Raw genomic sequence first — 12476 nt, 5'->3', positions numbered from 1 at the left:
TGCGCTGGTGACGTCATTTGGAGCCAGAGCTGCACAGTAGAGATCTGCTGGTGGAGCAACCGTAGCCACTTCAGCTAACCAAAACACACACTTAAATTACCAAAAAAAACCAGCAAGGATCCCGCACGTCGACGTGTTTACCAGTAGAACAGCTTCTTTGTGTTGCTATGAAGCAGATTTTCACGGATATGTAAACTTCAATGACTGTAGTGATTGTTTTAGTTACATTTCCTCTCTCTGTTCCTCCTCTTCTCTGCTTATCCAAAACAGATCGGCTGCAGGAGCCGTATTTGTCAACTGAGCTGTCAATCATCTTTTTCACAGCGCCACATTACTAAGTAAAAATAAACTTGTCAGTAAAATTAACACTTGGGCATAAATCTGCATGATAATAAGTAACTATAATGACAGAAACCATGTAAGATGAAAAATTTAATTGCCGTGTATTTTCATTTTATAGTTTGACTCATGTCCCATCTGTTAACATGGAGGAGGCAGGCTTTATGACCTATACTGCAGCGAGTCAGCAGGGGGTGATAGACATGTTTTGGCTTCACTTTTAGGGAGCTGTCATGTCGTCCATCTCTTGATACAGTCTATGTGACAGGCCATAGATTGTATGTATTGGTTTGTTGATGGTGGCTTCTTGTCAATCAAAGCCATGCCCTCAAGCATACCCTGCTTTACTGCCTGTTTTACTCCTAATGGGACCAAAATGAATTTCATGCTGTTTAGACTAGAGGATGACTTGAAACTAGGGTAGGATATGTAAATCTTTACTTTCATAATAAATAAACTAAGAAGTAGATTCATATTCTGGAGCACTTACATTCAATCTGACTCCTGTTTGAGACACTTGGAGGCGCCCCCTGCTTTCCATTAGAATGAAGGCTCAACTCAACTCAACTCCACTCAACTTTATTTATATAGCACCTTTCATACATACAAAGATACAGAGTGCTTCACAAAAGAACAAACAGACAGAAAATAGAACAGAAATCGATAACAACAAATACAATTTTAAAAGACTAGGACAAAGAAGTAGAAAGTAAAAACAATTAAAAATAATTAAAAATAAGAAATTAAAGATCTAAAAATTAATCACTTCGGTAAAACCAATAAAATGTTAACAGTAAAAAGTTGAAGACAAAATCATTACCAGAGATAAAACTTTGTATAAAACTATAATAAGAACTTTGTAAATAAAATAAAGTTCATACGAGGTAAGGTTGATGTGACACTTGGATGGCCTCTTTAGTTGTGGTTTCCCCACAGAAGTCCAAGCCAAGGACGAATGCCCTCGCAGGGTTAAGAACACAGGTTTAATCTATTTAAGTCCACCTGCCCCGCCCTCAGGCCTCTGATTGCTAACCTTCTCCAGCCTAAGCAGATACAGCCTCTGTGCTGACCTCAACCAATCACAGATTGCCTACTCAATCCAATCACACACACACACACACACACACACACCCTCCTTTCTTTTGTTACATAATCAGTGCAGTGCCTCTTCTGAGGCCTCTAAGCAGCCATTATGTAATAATTACCCAGCTGTCATTAATATCCTCACTCCTTGTGCCCGTGTGAAGACAGACATGGATATAGAGAGTGAGCATGCACAGACAAGGTGTTGTGCTGATCTGCTGCTTAACACCTGTCATTACTACCGCAACATATTCTATTACAACATGACTATTCAGACAGATGTAGTCAATGGGCAAATTGGTTTGATTTTCAGACAGGATGACCTAAATCTTTTGGATAGTGACCATGGAGACCACCTCAGCATGTCTTTTTTTAAAATATAATCATGTTGTGTTTGAGATAAACAAAGCACAAAAATATGATCAGCTGATTTACAGAGACATAGGGACATGGGATACAGTAAGAGTCTGTTTATAATGGAAGAGTTATTAAGTTATAAGGTCCTTAGAGGTCCCTATAAGATGCTTCATATGCATTAATAACACACTACAAGTTTAAATAATTGCATCAAAAGCATGTTTATTGTACATTTATAAACATTTATAAGCACTTAATAATAACTTCTTTGTTGTTTATTGACAAAACAACAGACTAAAAAGCCTGTCTTTGACTGTTAATAATAGCATTAAAAACACATTTATTGAGTTTTACATACTTTATTACCCATTTATTAGCAGGAAACTATGTCCACATATTATTTTCACTTTATTTTGAGTTTCATGAAAATAAAAAATAATCCAACTATGTTATATTTGCACCTCCATGTTATTACTTCCAATTTTGTGGCACTCGTCAGATACAGAATTAAAAATTAATGGCCAGTAACAAGCAGAAAGATATCCTTCGCTTTAGTTCATTTTAGCATCTTACATTTTTTATAATCTGACTCGACTGCATACTTCTTTTAAGTTCTTGTCAAAACAGAAAGTGGCACAGCAGGGTTTATCCTTGTATCCTCCCACAGTTTGTGCTGCCAGAAGCTTGGTGAAACTACAGTGAGAGTGGTTGGTAAGCTACGAGCTAACAGGCTGATGTGCCAGGAAACATGGTAGTGCTACCATAGACGCTATAAAAGTTTTTTACAGTCTGTGGTCACATGAGCTCTTCAAACTAGCTTGCATAATAACTGTCAATGAAAAAAACTAACGGCAGGATATGAGTTTATTCAGGAAATCTACACTACCAATGAATCTTTTCTGTTGGTGTAATACAGCTGATGCGCTGTGATAGTTTCCTGTGTTTGAACTCTTGAAGCTTAAAGTTCAGCACGGTTGAGACACTTTGCTTTTTATTGGCAGCGGTTCCATTGAAATTAATTGATTTGCTCCAAATTTTGTCAGCTTTAAATGCTATTACAAGCCGGACATTAAACGTTATTTTCTCAGACTTAATGAAAAATGTCTTAGAGGGGCGATGGTTTAGCTCAGTTGGTAGAGCAGGCGCCCCATGAACAGAGGCAGTCCTCAACGCACTGACCACAGGCTCAACTCCCTGTCTGCCGGACATTTGGGGCATGTCATCCCCCACTCTCTCCTCCCCACACATTTCTTCATTTTTCAGCTATCCTATCCAATAAAGCCCCCCAAAAAATTCTCAGAGATCTCTTCGAAGAATTTGTTCCAAATATTAATGTCAGGAAAATCATAGAAGTAAAACTCCACTGCATCAACTGGTATCTCTGCCCTTTCCTGCACCTCTGCTGTCAGACGAACTCTAAAAGCTTTCCTTCCTGTCCCTCTGCAGGTCCCTGCGCAGCTTAACCCGCCGCTCGGTGGAGGAGGAGTTCCCCCACCTATACGCACACGGCTGCACGCTGCGCGACATCTGCGCTGAATGCACCAAATTCGTCGCTGATGTCATTTCCTCCAGCCGTCGCAGCCTGGACATCCTCAACAACACTCCAAAGAGGGAGGCCAAAGCTGCTGCTGCTGCTGCTGCTCCTCCTCTGAGACCACAGCTGCAGCGTCAGTCCCACCTCGAGACTTTTCCTCCACCTCCCCCTCAGTGTCACCCCCAGCTCCCCCACCAGCCCCGTCATCAACAGCTTCTTCATTCATCGTCGTGTCCTTCGCCTCAGCTCCACAACAAGACCATCAACAATGTGAACCAATGAACAGACGGACTGACTTTTTGTCCCTTTCTGCACACATACACACTCCTGCACTACACTGTACGCACACACATGCACAGGAAAGTGGGGTTCTTTAAGGGTTCTAGCTTGGACACATCAGATAAATAGAAGTATTAAATGAGAACATATAATCCAGTTAAGGTTGCTGGGTTGGAGCATTAAATTTTATTTAGCGGCTGTGCTATGATATGTAAACCTTTTCTGGAGCTGTGTAGAACCCTTTTAGTAAGAATTTAGCGACTCTAAACCACCACCACCTCACCCATCACCCACTATCCAACTACATCACACACACATGGCACATGCACAGATCCCCCCACTCACTTTAAAGGTTTGAGTAAGAAACAGTTGTGTGTGTATCTGCTGTAGCTACAGCACCATGGCTTCCCTCCCTGCTGCTGACAGCTGCTGTGAGGCAGCCGGATGGAGGAGAGGGCAGAGGAGGACAGCACTGGTGGTCGGGGGAGTAAACACTGAGAGAGAGGGTGGAGGGGGCGTTCGGTGGTGGTGGAAGTTTGAGGAGGATAAAAACTACGCAGCATAGAGTCAACATGTAACCCTTAGCATTTTAGCTCTCTGTGGTTGCCTTGTTTTTGTCATGAATGTAACTTAGAGACACAGAAACAGAATTGTAAAGTTATAAGCTCCTACAGCATAACGTTTATTTTTAATCATCCATAAAGGGATTTCAAACAAGTGGCTGCTGCATAATGAGGCCTCTTTTGCGTTTTGGACATGCTTGTAAGGTCCCAGGTTCAGCTGGATGGGGTAAGATAGCGGCGACACTGTGAATGTAAAGGGGTGAAGCTGCACCTTTAACTGCTGCAGCATGATGATGCTGATTTGAAGCAAGCAGATGAATCTCCCGCCTCTCACTCCCCTTGGACGCTTGCAATCTGCTCTGGTTTTGTAAACACTCTGTAAACCTCAACTGCAATAAAATCTAAAGACAAACACGACCAATGCTGCGTCTGCCAGTTTTACTGTTCCCTCTGTATGCTGCGTTCAGCTGCTCTGTGCAGCTTCAGTGCTCACAGTGCTGCACTTTATTTTTTACATAAATGCAAAAATAATTGTAGATTTTCTTTTTTTCATTCTTGGGAAAAAAAATCTGAACTAATAGCAACTGAATCTACAGGTGAAGGCTGATTTTAAAATAAAAAGCATATTGTTGGTTAGTATAAACCCCTGAACAAAAGTGTTAAAGTTACATAACCATCTGAGGGAGAGCTGCAATGGAGGACAACTGAGCAGGATAGCTGTGAAACATTATTGCGATTTACCATTATCACAAGGCAGCCATTTTCCTCTGTCACGTTCAAATGGTGGTATAAAGTCATACAGCTGTGTTGGTATAAAAAAAAGGGTACCTACAGCACCACCACAGTAAAGACAATGAACAGTGAAACATCTGATGAAACATCTGGCCTCATATCAAGTCAAAAAAACACATTTGACAGAGAGTTAGCTAGTGGAAGCTAGGTAGGAAGTGAAACCACTTCCTAGCTAGCATTACGTTAGCTCGGAATTCACATCTTTCCTTAGTGTATTGTTTAACACTACCAGTATTAATATTAGCTTTCAAGCACTTCCTACCTAACAGTTATATTATCTAGGAAGCAGCTGAATGCTAACATTAGCTGTTGTCTGACTGTAGCTAACAGTTTTTATAACTGTCTCTTTAAGTTTTAATGAAGTTGGGAAACCAGTTAAAATTTGCATCACAAATTGCATTAGACCATATCCAACGTAAACAGTTGACCCACAAAATTCAATCAGAATGGAAAAAAAAGTTTGCCTGTAAGTTAATGAGAACCAAGCTTTATAGTACACTACCATTGTTGTGTTCTTCACACAGAGGTTGCCAACCCAGGTGTTATATTAGAAACATCTGGTGTTGGGATTATAGACTGATGAGCAGACAGAATTTCCTCATCATTTTACTTCAATTATTGAGCCAGACATCCTGTTCATATCAGCCTATTTTAGGGAGGGGAACAACCTTTTAGTAGCGAGTTAATGATCTGTTTTACTAACATCTTTCTGACACATGCAGTTGTGGTTTCGCTATCAAGTTAACTCAGTGATTTGCAGGACAACTGAAGAAACGTCAAAGTTATTTCTGTGCATTGATTTAGAACATTTTTTTTAATTCACCAACTGTTTTTCTAACTTGGGAAAGCAGTAACATAAATAATGCAAAATATAAAACCACAATAAATCATACATAATTTCCAGTTAGATCATTAGAAAGATGGTGATTCCAGTGTAAAGTCATTTCTCAGGTTTGTGTTGCCCTTGAATAAGATCGAGTAAGATTTATACTGACAAATGGCAGGACATTTGTGCAGTTGTTATGCAGTTGTCATATGAAGAAAGAGCTCTTCCAACACGCCAGCTGCAACAGTGGAGCTGCTGTCGTGGAAAATTGGATGGAGGTAAAATGACCACTTAGTAAAATGTTCACAGATGTGACTCTGCTGCTGTAGAAGAAAAAAGGCACAAGAAGGACTCAGCCATGTTGTGACCCCACTGATGCAGCATGTATCTCTGCACTGCAACCAAATATAGTCAGTTATAATGCATGGAAGATTGTTTGGATGTTTTACTCAGTGTCCAGAATATTACTACAAAGTGACAACAGGTGACCATGTGATCAGCTACATTGAGTTCCACATATATTAATGCTAGTCTATCAAATGCAATTGCTCTATCCAATTAATGTTTAAGCATTAAAAATCATTCACCTGTAATTTCAAGAAATCCCTTGTTGGCATCAATCCACAGAAGACATGGGAAAAATGTTTCGTGAGCTCACATTAAGATTTCAACATGCATATTATGTGAACCAAGAAAACAGGAAAACAAAACATTTGAAGACATAAAACTTGTGGCCCAAGAGATTTCTTGCTTGTGATTAACTTTCAGTCTGACATTGAAAGGACCTACTTGTCATTATTACCTTTGAAGTTTTCTTGTGGAATTGTTTTTTTTATTTCAACTTCACAGCCTTAATTTTCCTGGGATTTTAAATAGTTGTTCTGTGGCACACTAAATTGGTTTTGACAGTTTGTGTCTCATGTGGCCCCTAGAAAATACCATGATAGACTTAAACTAGCTCTATAAAAATATTTTAAATATTAAATTGCATTATTCATTATTCATTATTTTCCAGATAAATATTTACTCCAAAATCCTAGTTAATTAAATATTTTAACACAACAACAGAGGCACAGGAGGGTAAAAAACACATAAACAAACATAAAAGTATTTTTTCGGAGGCTGTTTCCATGCTCTTGTCATCTGCTTCATGGCTGTCACTTGCAGTGTTTTAAAGATATGTATAGCATATATGTGATTTTATCTTTCCTAGTAAGATAATAAGCAAAACCTATTATGTCAAAGGTTTGTTTAAAGGTTTGTTTAATTAAACATACACTTTTGGTTATTCTCAACCTTCCCCCACCCAAAATTGCTTTGATATCGGACATGTTAAGAAAGTGCTACTTGTTCCCCTAATCCTCTCCAGGAACTGTCCTCTCCTAAAGGTGAATATTACCCATACTGATACTGTAAGGCATAATAAAGTTTATCATGCCCAGTTTGAGAACACAACACAGAGAGCCCAAACAGTGAGGGATCTTAAGAAGGCTTTGAGCAGAGTCAGTGGATCCATAATGCTGTATGGACGCCCCGCCCCTATCATCATAAATAAATAATCTACAGGTCGACATGTCTATTGGCTGTTTCCGTCTGTCATCCGGCTCTTAGTTCACTCTTCAAACACACAAACTGCGTAAAAACACACTGCATTACATAGCACAAAACAGGAAGTCGAGGGATTATACTTTCGAAATAAAAGCCTAAAATGTATCCTACTTCATAATTGTTATGTAGCCAATGGTCCATAAATCCTCATTTCCACCACAGGAACTTTCCCCTGGGACTAAGAAGCTTTGGTTGAACCTTGAGCTTTTCCACTGCCAGCATCAAGTTCTAAATAAGGTTCCAGGGAGATTATTTTACCCCCCCTCGAGGGATATAACTTTTTCAAAATTGCTGGACGTCATTGTAGGAGCTTGCAGCGCTGAGCATTTGAACTCGTTGGCCGCTTCACAGCTAGAGAGTTTCTGGTTCCAATCCCGGTTAGCATGCGGGGAGCCTTTCTGTGTGAAGTTTGTATGTTCTTCAGCCCCCTCCACGACCCTGAACAGGATAAGTAGTATAGATAATGGATGTTCTGCAAATGTTACTTTCCTCCAAACCTGTTTGTTGCTACTTACAAAAGTTTAGTTTTTTTTCTTGAAAAACAAAGTTAATAAATCATTTTATATTTAGAAACTATTCAATCAAAGAAAACTTCATTTGGACAACTAGTCAGGAGACTCTGATAATGTATCCCTTTATAAAAATCTTGTTTATTGGGTTTCAAAGGAACATACAATTGTGTCATCAGGGGATCTCTAGAAAGTGAACATTTTTCTATTCAACTTTATTCTAAACAGTTTGACATTATTCTTGAAATACAAAATAAACAAAACAAATACTCAATATACCCAAAATACAGTAGTATTACGCGCAAAAAAAAATCGTGGACATGAATTTTATTTTGAAAAATTTGAACGGATATCCTTATGTGTTCTTGCTAACTTTGCAGTGGAAGTCGGACAGCTTTACAATCTGAACTCAACAACAAGCCCTGTTAGGCTGCCCCATCACAGCCAGTTGTGCTTTTCTTTTCCTCTCCCTCTCTTTTTTTTGGAGTCCCTCTGTTTTTTCTCGCCCTCCGCCTGCAGCCACAGTGTAGGAGTGGGTGTGTCGACGCGGGCCAGTGTAGCCTCGTTGCTGCTTGTGCGCACTCTGAAAAAGAGGAAAAAGTTGATGATGAGTTTAGTGTGAAAGCGGCCCGCCTCGGAGCAGGCTAACCGTCCAGGAATGGCAGTTTGGACCCGAGCGGACAAAAACGGTCAACTGGACCTTCTGCTCCGCGACCGCTGGATCCGAGTGGCCGCCGAACTCACCCGAGAAACGCTGACTTTAACGGCCGAAGCCGATGTGACCGGACAGGGGGGCAACCACTGGGACTACAACAACTCTTCGGCGGGCCTGCGAAATGGTATGTCGAACGGAAACGACCCGGGAACGAGTCCGGGGAACTCTGGCCGTGGTCCGTCCTCGGGTCAAGACCAACTTCAAAACCAGAACCACGGGGGTCGGGGGCGCAGCGGCAGCCCGGGGCGCGGAGCTGCCAGTCGGGGTCAATACGACGGCAACTACGGTCTAAACAGTCCCGGAAAGTACCCAAATAACGGCACAAACTCTGACTTTGGAAGTCCCGGCTCCAGCTACGGCAGCCCCGGGTCAAGCTTTGGGTCGAGACAAGGCGACCTTCCCGTCAGTGTGGACGGTTCTTCGGAGGCGGTGCGGAAAGTGCGAGTTGTCAAACAAGAGTCTGGCGGGCTGGGGATCAGTATCAAAGGGGGACGCGAGAACCGGATGCCCATCCTCATCTCCAAGATCTTCCCAGGGCTCGCTGCAGACCAGAGCCGAGCGCTCCGGGTGGGTGATGCGATCCTGTCGGTGAACGGGAACGACCTCCGGGAGGCAACGCACGACCTGGCGGTGCAGGCGCTTAAGAAGGCTGGGAAAGAAGTGACGCTGGAGGGTAAGTTGTCCAACGCGAGAGCGGGGATTTACTGAGGCCGAGATAAGACTCCTGTGGTGGGGTAACACACCTCTGTGCACTCCTTCTTTTTCATATTCCCACCTATTGGCATGCGAGTTAGCTGAGTTTGGAACTTTTATACACTTAACATATCAATGTCAGTCTAAACTGAACTTGCAGTATATAATCAGGCAATAACTAAAACATTAAACATTATAACGCAGTCTAAAACAATGGAGCATGCTTTTAATAAAAATCTGTAGAGCCTCACCGATATTGGATTTTGGGGAATATCTGACAGAATACCGATATGACTTGAATCAACTTGAATGTAAATAGACCTTTTCTAATTGAACTGTGCATCTTTTTTTGCAGTGATGTAACTATGCTATGTACCATACAAGACTGCTTGTTTGAATAAATAACTTTATTGAATTGGCCCATATCAGTATGATAATATCAGCCAGCAGATTGTTTTAATTTTAATGTTATTTGCTCAAACTTTATTCAACCAGGATGTCTTATAAGATTGAAATCTCTTTTCCGAGAGGCATATTGTGATAACTAAAACATGGAACATTTTCTCTGGCCTTTAACACATAAATTATTCTTTTTGCAAAACATCACGATACAGAACAGCAGAAATACTGACACAAACAAACAGACTCACAGTCAAGGCTGATCTACACTCTGCAGGAGGAGGAGCAGCCTTAAATAATATCAACAGAACAGAAAGCCTTTGATTAGTGTAAACAGGAAAGTAACCACAGTTGTGGTCACAGTCGGAGTTGGATACATTGTGTCTGTGTATTTAAATGGCTGTGGGATGCTAAAGATAAGAGGTCACTGTAAACATAAGCAGAGGAGATTTGTCTGTGTGACTGCACTGATGCCGTCCAGGACAGAGAGAGAAAGAGGAAAACATGTAAATGATGGGTGGAGAAACAGAATGTGACCAGTTATATCTTTTGGGAAAGTAAAAACAGAAGTGTATTAAAGTACAACTGTATGAACAGGTCCAAAACACCAGCAGTGGAACAAACTGACCAATGTGAAGGATATGAGACAAAAAACACCATATAATACACGCAACGTGTCATTTTTGACGTGTCGAATCAGTATAACAACATTTTATTAATTTGGTCAATATATGTAAATGTGTCCAGTATCATTTTTACTACTGGCATGGAGTAGGCTGTGGAGTTAGCTTTTTAAAAACAAGACAGTTTTTCTGTCATGTAATGCACGGTTCCAGCGCTCTCATTAAGCCCTGTAGGTAGGCTGCCTTATTAACCCTCAGTATGTCTGACCGACAAAGTTAGCCACTAGCAGATGAAGAAAGTCAAACATCTAGCCACCAAAGAGAAACATATTCTTCTCAGGTTTTGGTGGAGACCAAAAAAGAGCTAAAAGCAGAGTGACTATTGGACACATTACAGAAACATGACTGTCTGTGCAGCATGTAAAACTAAAGTTCCCATGAAACAGCTCACAGAACGCGCTTTGATTCTGCAGAACAGAACATTAGGGAGGTCTTATCTGGGATATTGATTGATTTACAGTAGTCAATCATCTCTGTCTGCTTGTGTGTGCTAGACTGTCTGTTCTCTGTCTCTCTGTTTTTACACAACTTAAAATCTCTGGAATAAGTATGTAATTTAAAAACACAAACACGCTAATACTATACTATTTCTAATAGATAGGGATGCCGGATATCGTCACGTGAATATCTATCTATCTATGAGTATCTGCAGATAATGGCTTGAAAATGTCATATCAGCATCGGTAGATATGTTATTTTTCTTTTTATAAAAATATTATGCCTAAATGCTCCATGATTCCCTAAAAATGCTTGCCCTAAAAAATGCTACGTCATTAACTTGGCGCGAGTGTGCGCACGCACTGCCTGCACCACGCCTCTTCCGTCAAGCGTGAAGAAGGCTGCAAGATGTCTGCGGTATGGCAGTTTTTCAAAGTTTCCGAAACGGACAGCGACGTTGATTTCATTGTATGTATTTGTTCTGTGCAATAAGTAAAATTTGCCCTGGTTGTGGCTATTGTCAGGATTGTCTCAGGGAGAGCATCATCCAAGCCTGTCTAAGTTGTTTGAATATTACTGTTTTATTTGAAAGAAAATGTTACATAAATATGGCATTTTGTACATAACCTAAGTTTAAGTACTTTTCTTATACAGTATAATGTTATTTCTGCATCTGCCAGTGGGCCACTACAATAAGTGTAGGCATGATATTAATTCCACTACAGGAGAGACTTGATGTTCTCTGCAATTAGGTGAAAAAAAACGTGCCCAATATATCGTTATCGAAATCGTCAAAAAGGGTTGGAAAATATCGGCATATCGGATATCGGCAAAAAATCCAATATCATGCATCCATACTTATAGTTATAATGGAGGGGCAGATTTTAGATTTCTTTAATGTAGGAAAAAAAATAGGGGATTTGAAACTCCAGGAAACAGCAGGGAGAGGTAAAAAAAATCAAAAGACTAATTTAGCAGGGAATAACCTTGTAGCTAGCTTATACTCCGCTTTATTAGGTAACTCACTGAATGTGAAGTCAAGGTGGAGGGATGTAAACATTTGAGAAATGTATTTCATTGGACACAATATTGGTGTACAATGTTAGACAAAATACTCTCAATAAGTGACGATCAACGTTGACATGAAAAATCCTAAAATCCTTTTAACTTCGTGGTAACTTTAAGCAAATGTTTGCTAATGTGCTAGCTGTAGCTTTCTGAGCTTGTTATGCAGTGGCTTCTGTGTTCATTTAATGTTTTCTGCTCTGTAGTGGCCAAATAATGATTAATGCAGTGCAACAAACTGCAGTGATGCGCTTAGAAAAACTAATTCGACTCTCAGATGTACGTCGCTTTGGACAAAAAGCTAAATGAAATTGTCACATTGTATCTGGTGTCATTTAATGTTGGAGTTTATTGTTCGGGGTTTTGTCTAAAAGGATGCTAAACAGTGCATCACACATGCCTATTCATATTTTCACATCACATTAACTGAAGGTTGGCTGTGAAGACATTTCGTACCTATCCACATATCAAACAACCTACTGAACTGCAGATGGAATCGGGACAATACATGTAGTAAGACATGTGTTACTTATAGTGGCTCATTATGGGACTGAACAGAGCTCCATGGAGATGAGTTCAGATGCTTAACCGCG

The 12476-nt window shown here is 40.5% G+C and overlaps 2 protein-coding genes across 2 annotated transcripts in view; both read left to right on the top strand.

Annotated features, from left to right (window-relative positions):
• spire2 (spire-type actin nucleation factor 2) overlaps positions 1–4567 on the top strand; it is a 92669-nt gene extending 88102 nt beyond the window's left edge. The window contains exon 15 of the mRNA XM_069687126.1: positions 3226–4567. Coding sequence (XP_069543227.1) covers positions 3226–3595 — 370 coding nt within the window. The 3' untranslated portion in view covers positions 3596–4567. The remainder of the gene's footprint in view (positions 1–3225) is intronic.
• A 3929-nt stretch (positions 4568–8496) lies between these two features.
• The window catches only part of sntb2 (syntrophin, beta 2), a 29836-nt gene continuing 25856 nt past the window's right edge, over positions 8497–12476 (top strand). The window contains exon 1 of the mRNA XM_069686573.1: positions 8497–9278. Coding sequence (XP_069542674.1) covers positions 8549–9278 — 730 coding nt within the window. The 5' untranslated portion in view covers positions 8497–8548. The remainder of the gene's footprint in view (positions 9279–12476) is intronic.

This window comes from Semicossyphus pulcher, unplaced genomic scaffold (assembly GCF_022749685.1).
Source record: "Semicossyphus pulcher isolate SPU_LCO1_2020_fin unplaced genomic scaffold, fSemPul1.0.p SCAF_8, whole genome shotgun sequence".
In the NCBI taxonomy this organism is placed as follows: Eukaryota; Metazoa; Chordata; class Actinopteri; order Labriformes; family Labridae; genus Semicossyphus; species Semicossyphus pulcher.
The sequence above is the reverse complement of the archived record's forward strand: the minus strand, read 5'-3'. Positions and strand labels throughout refer to the sequence as shown.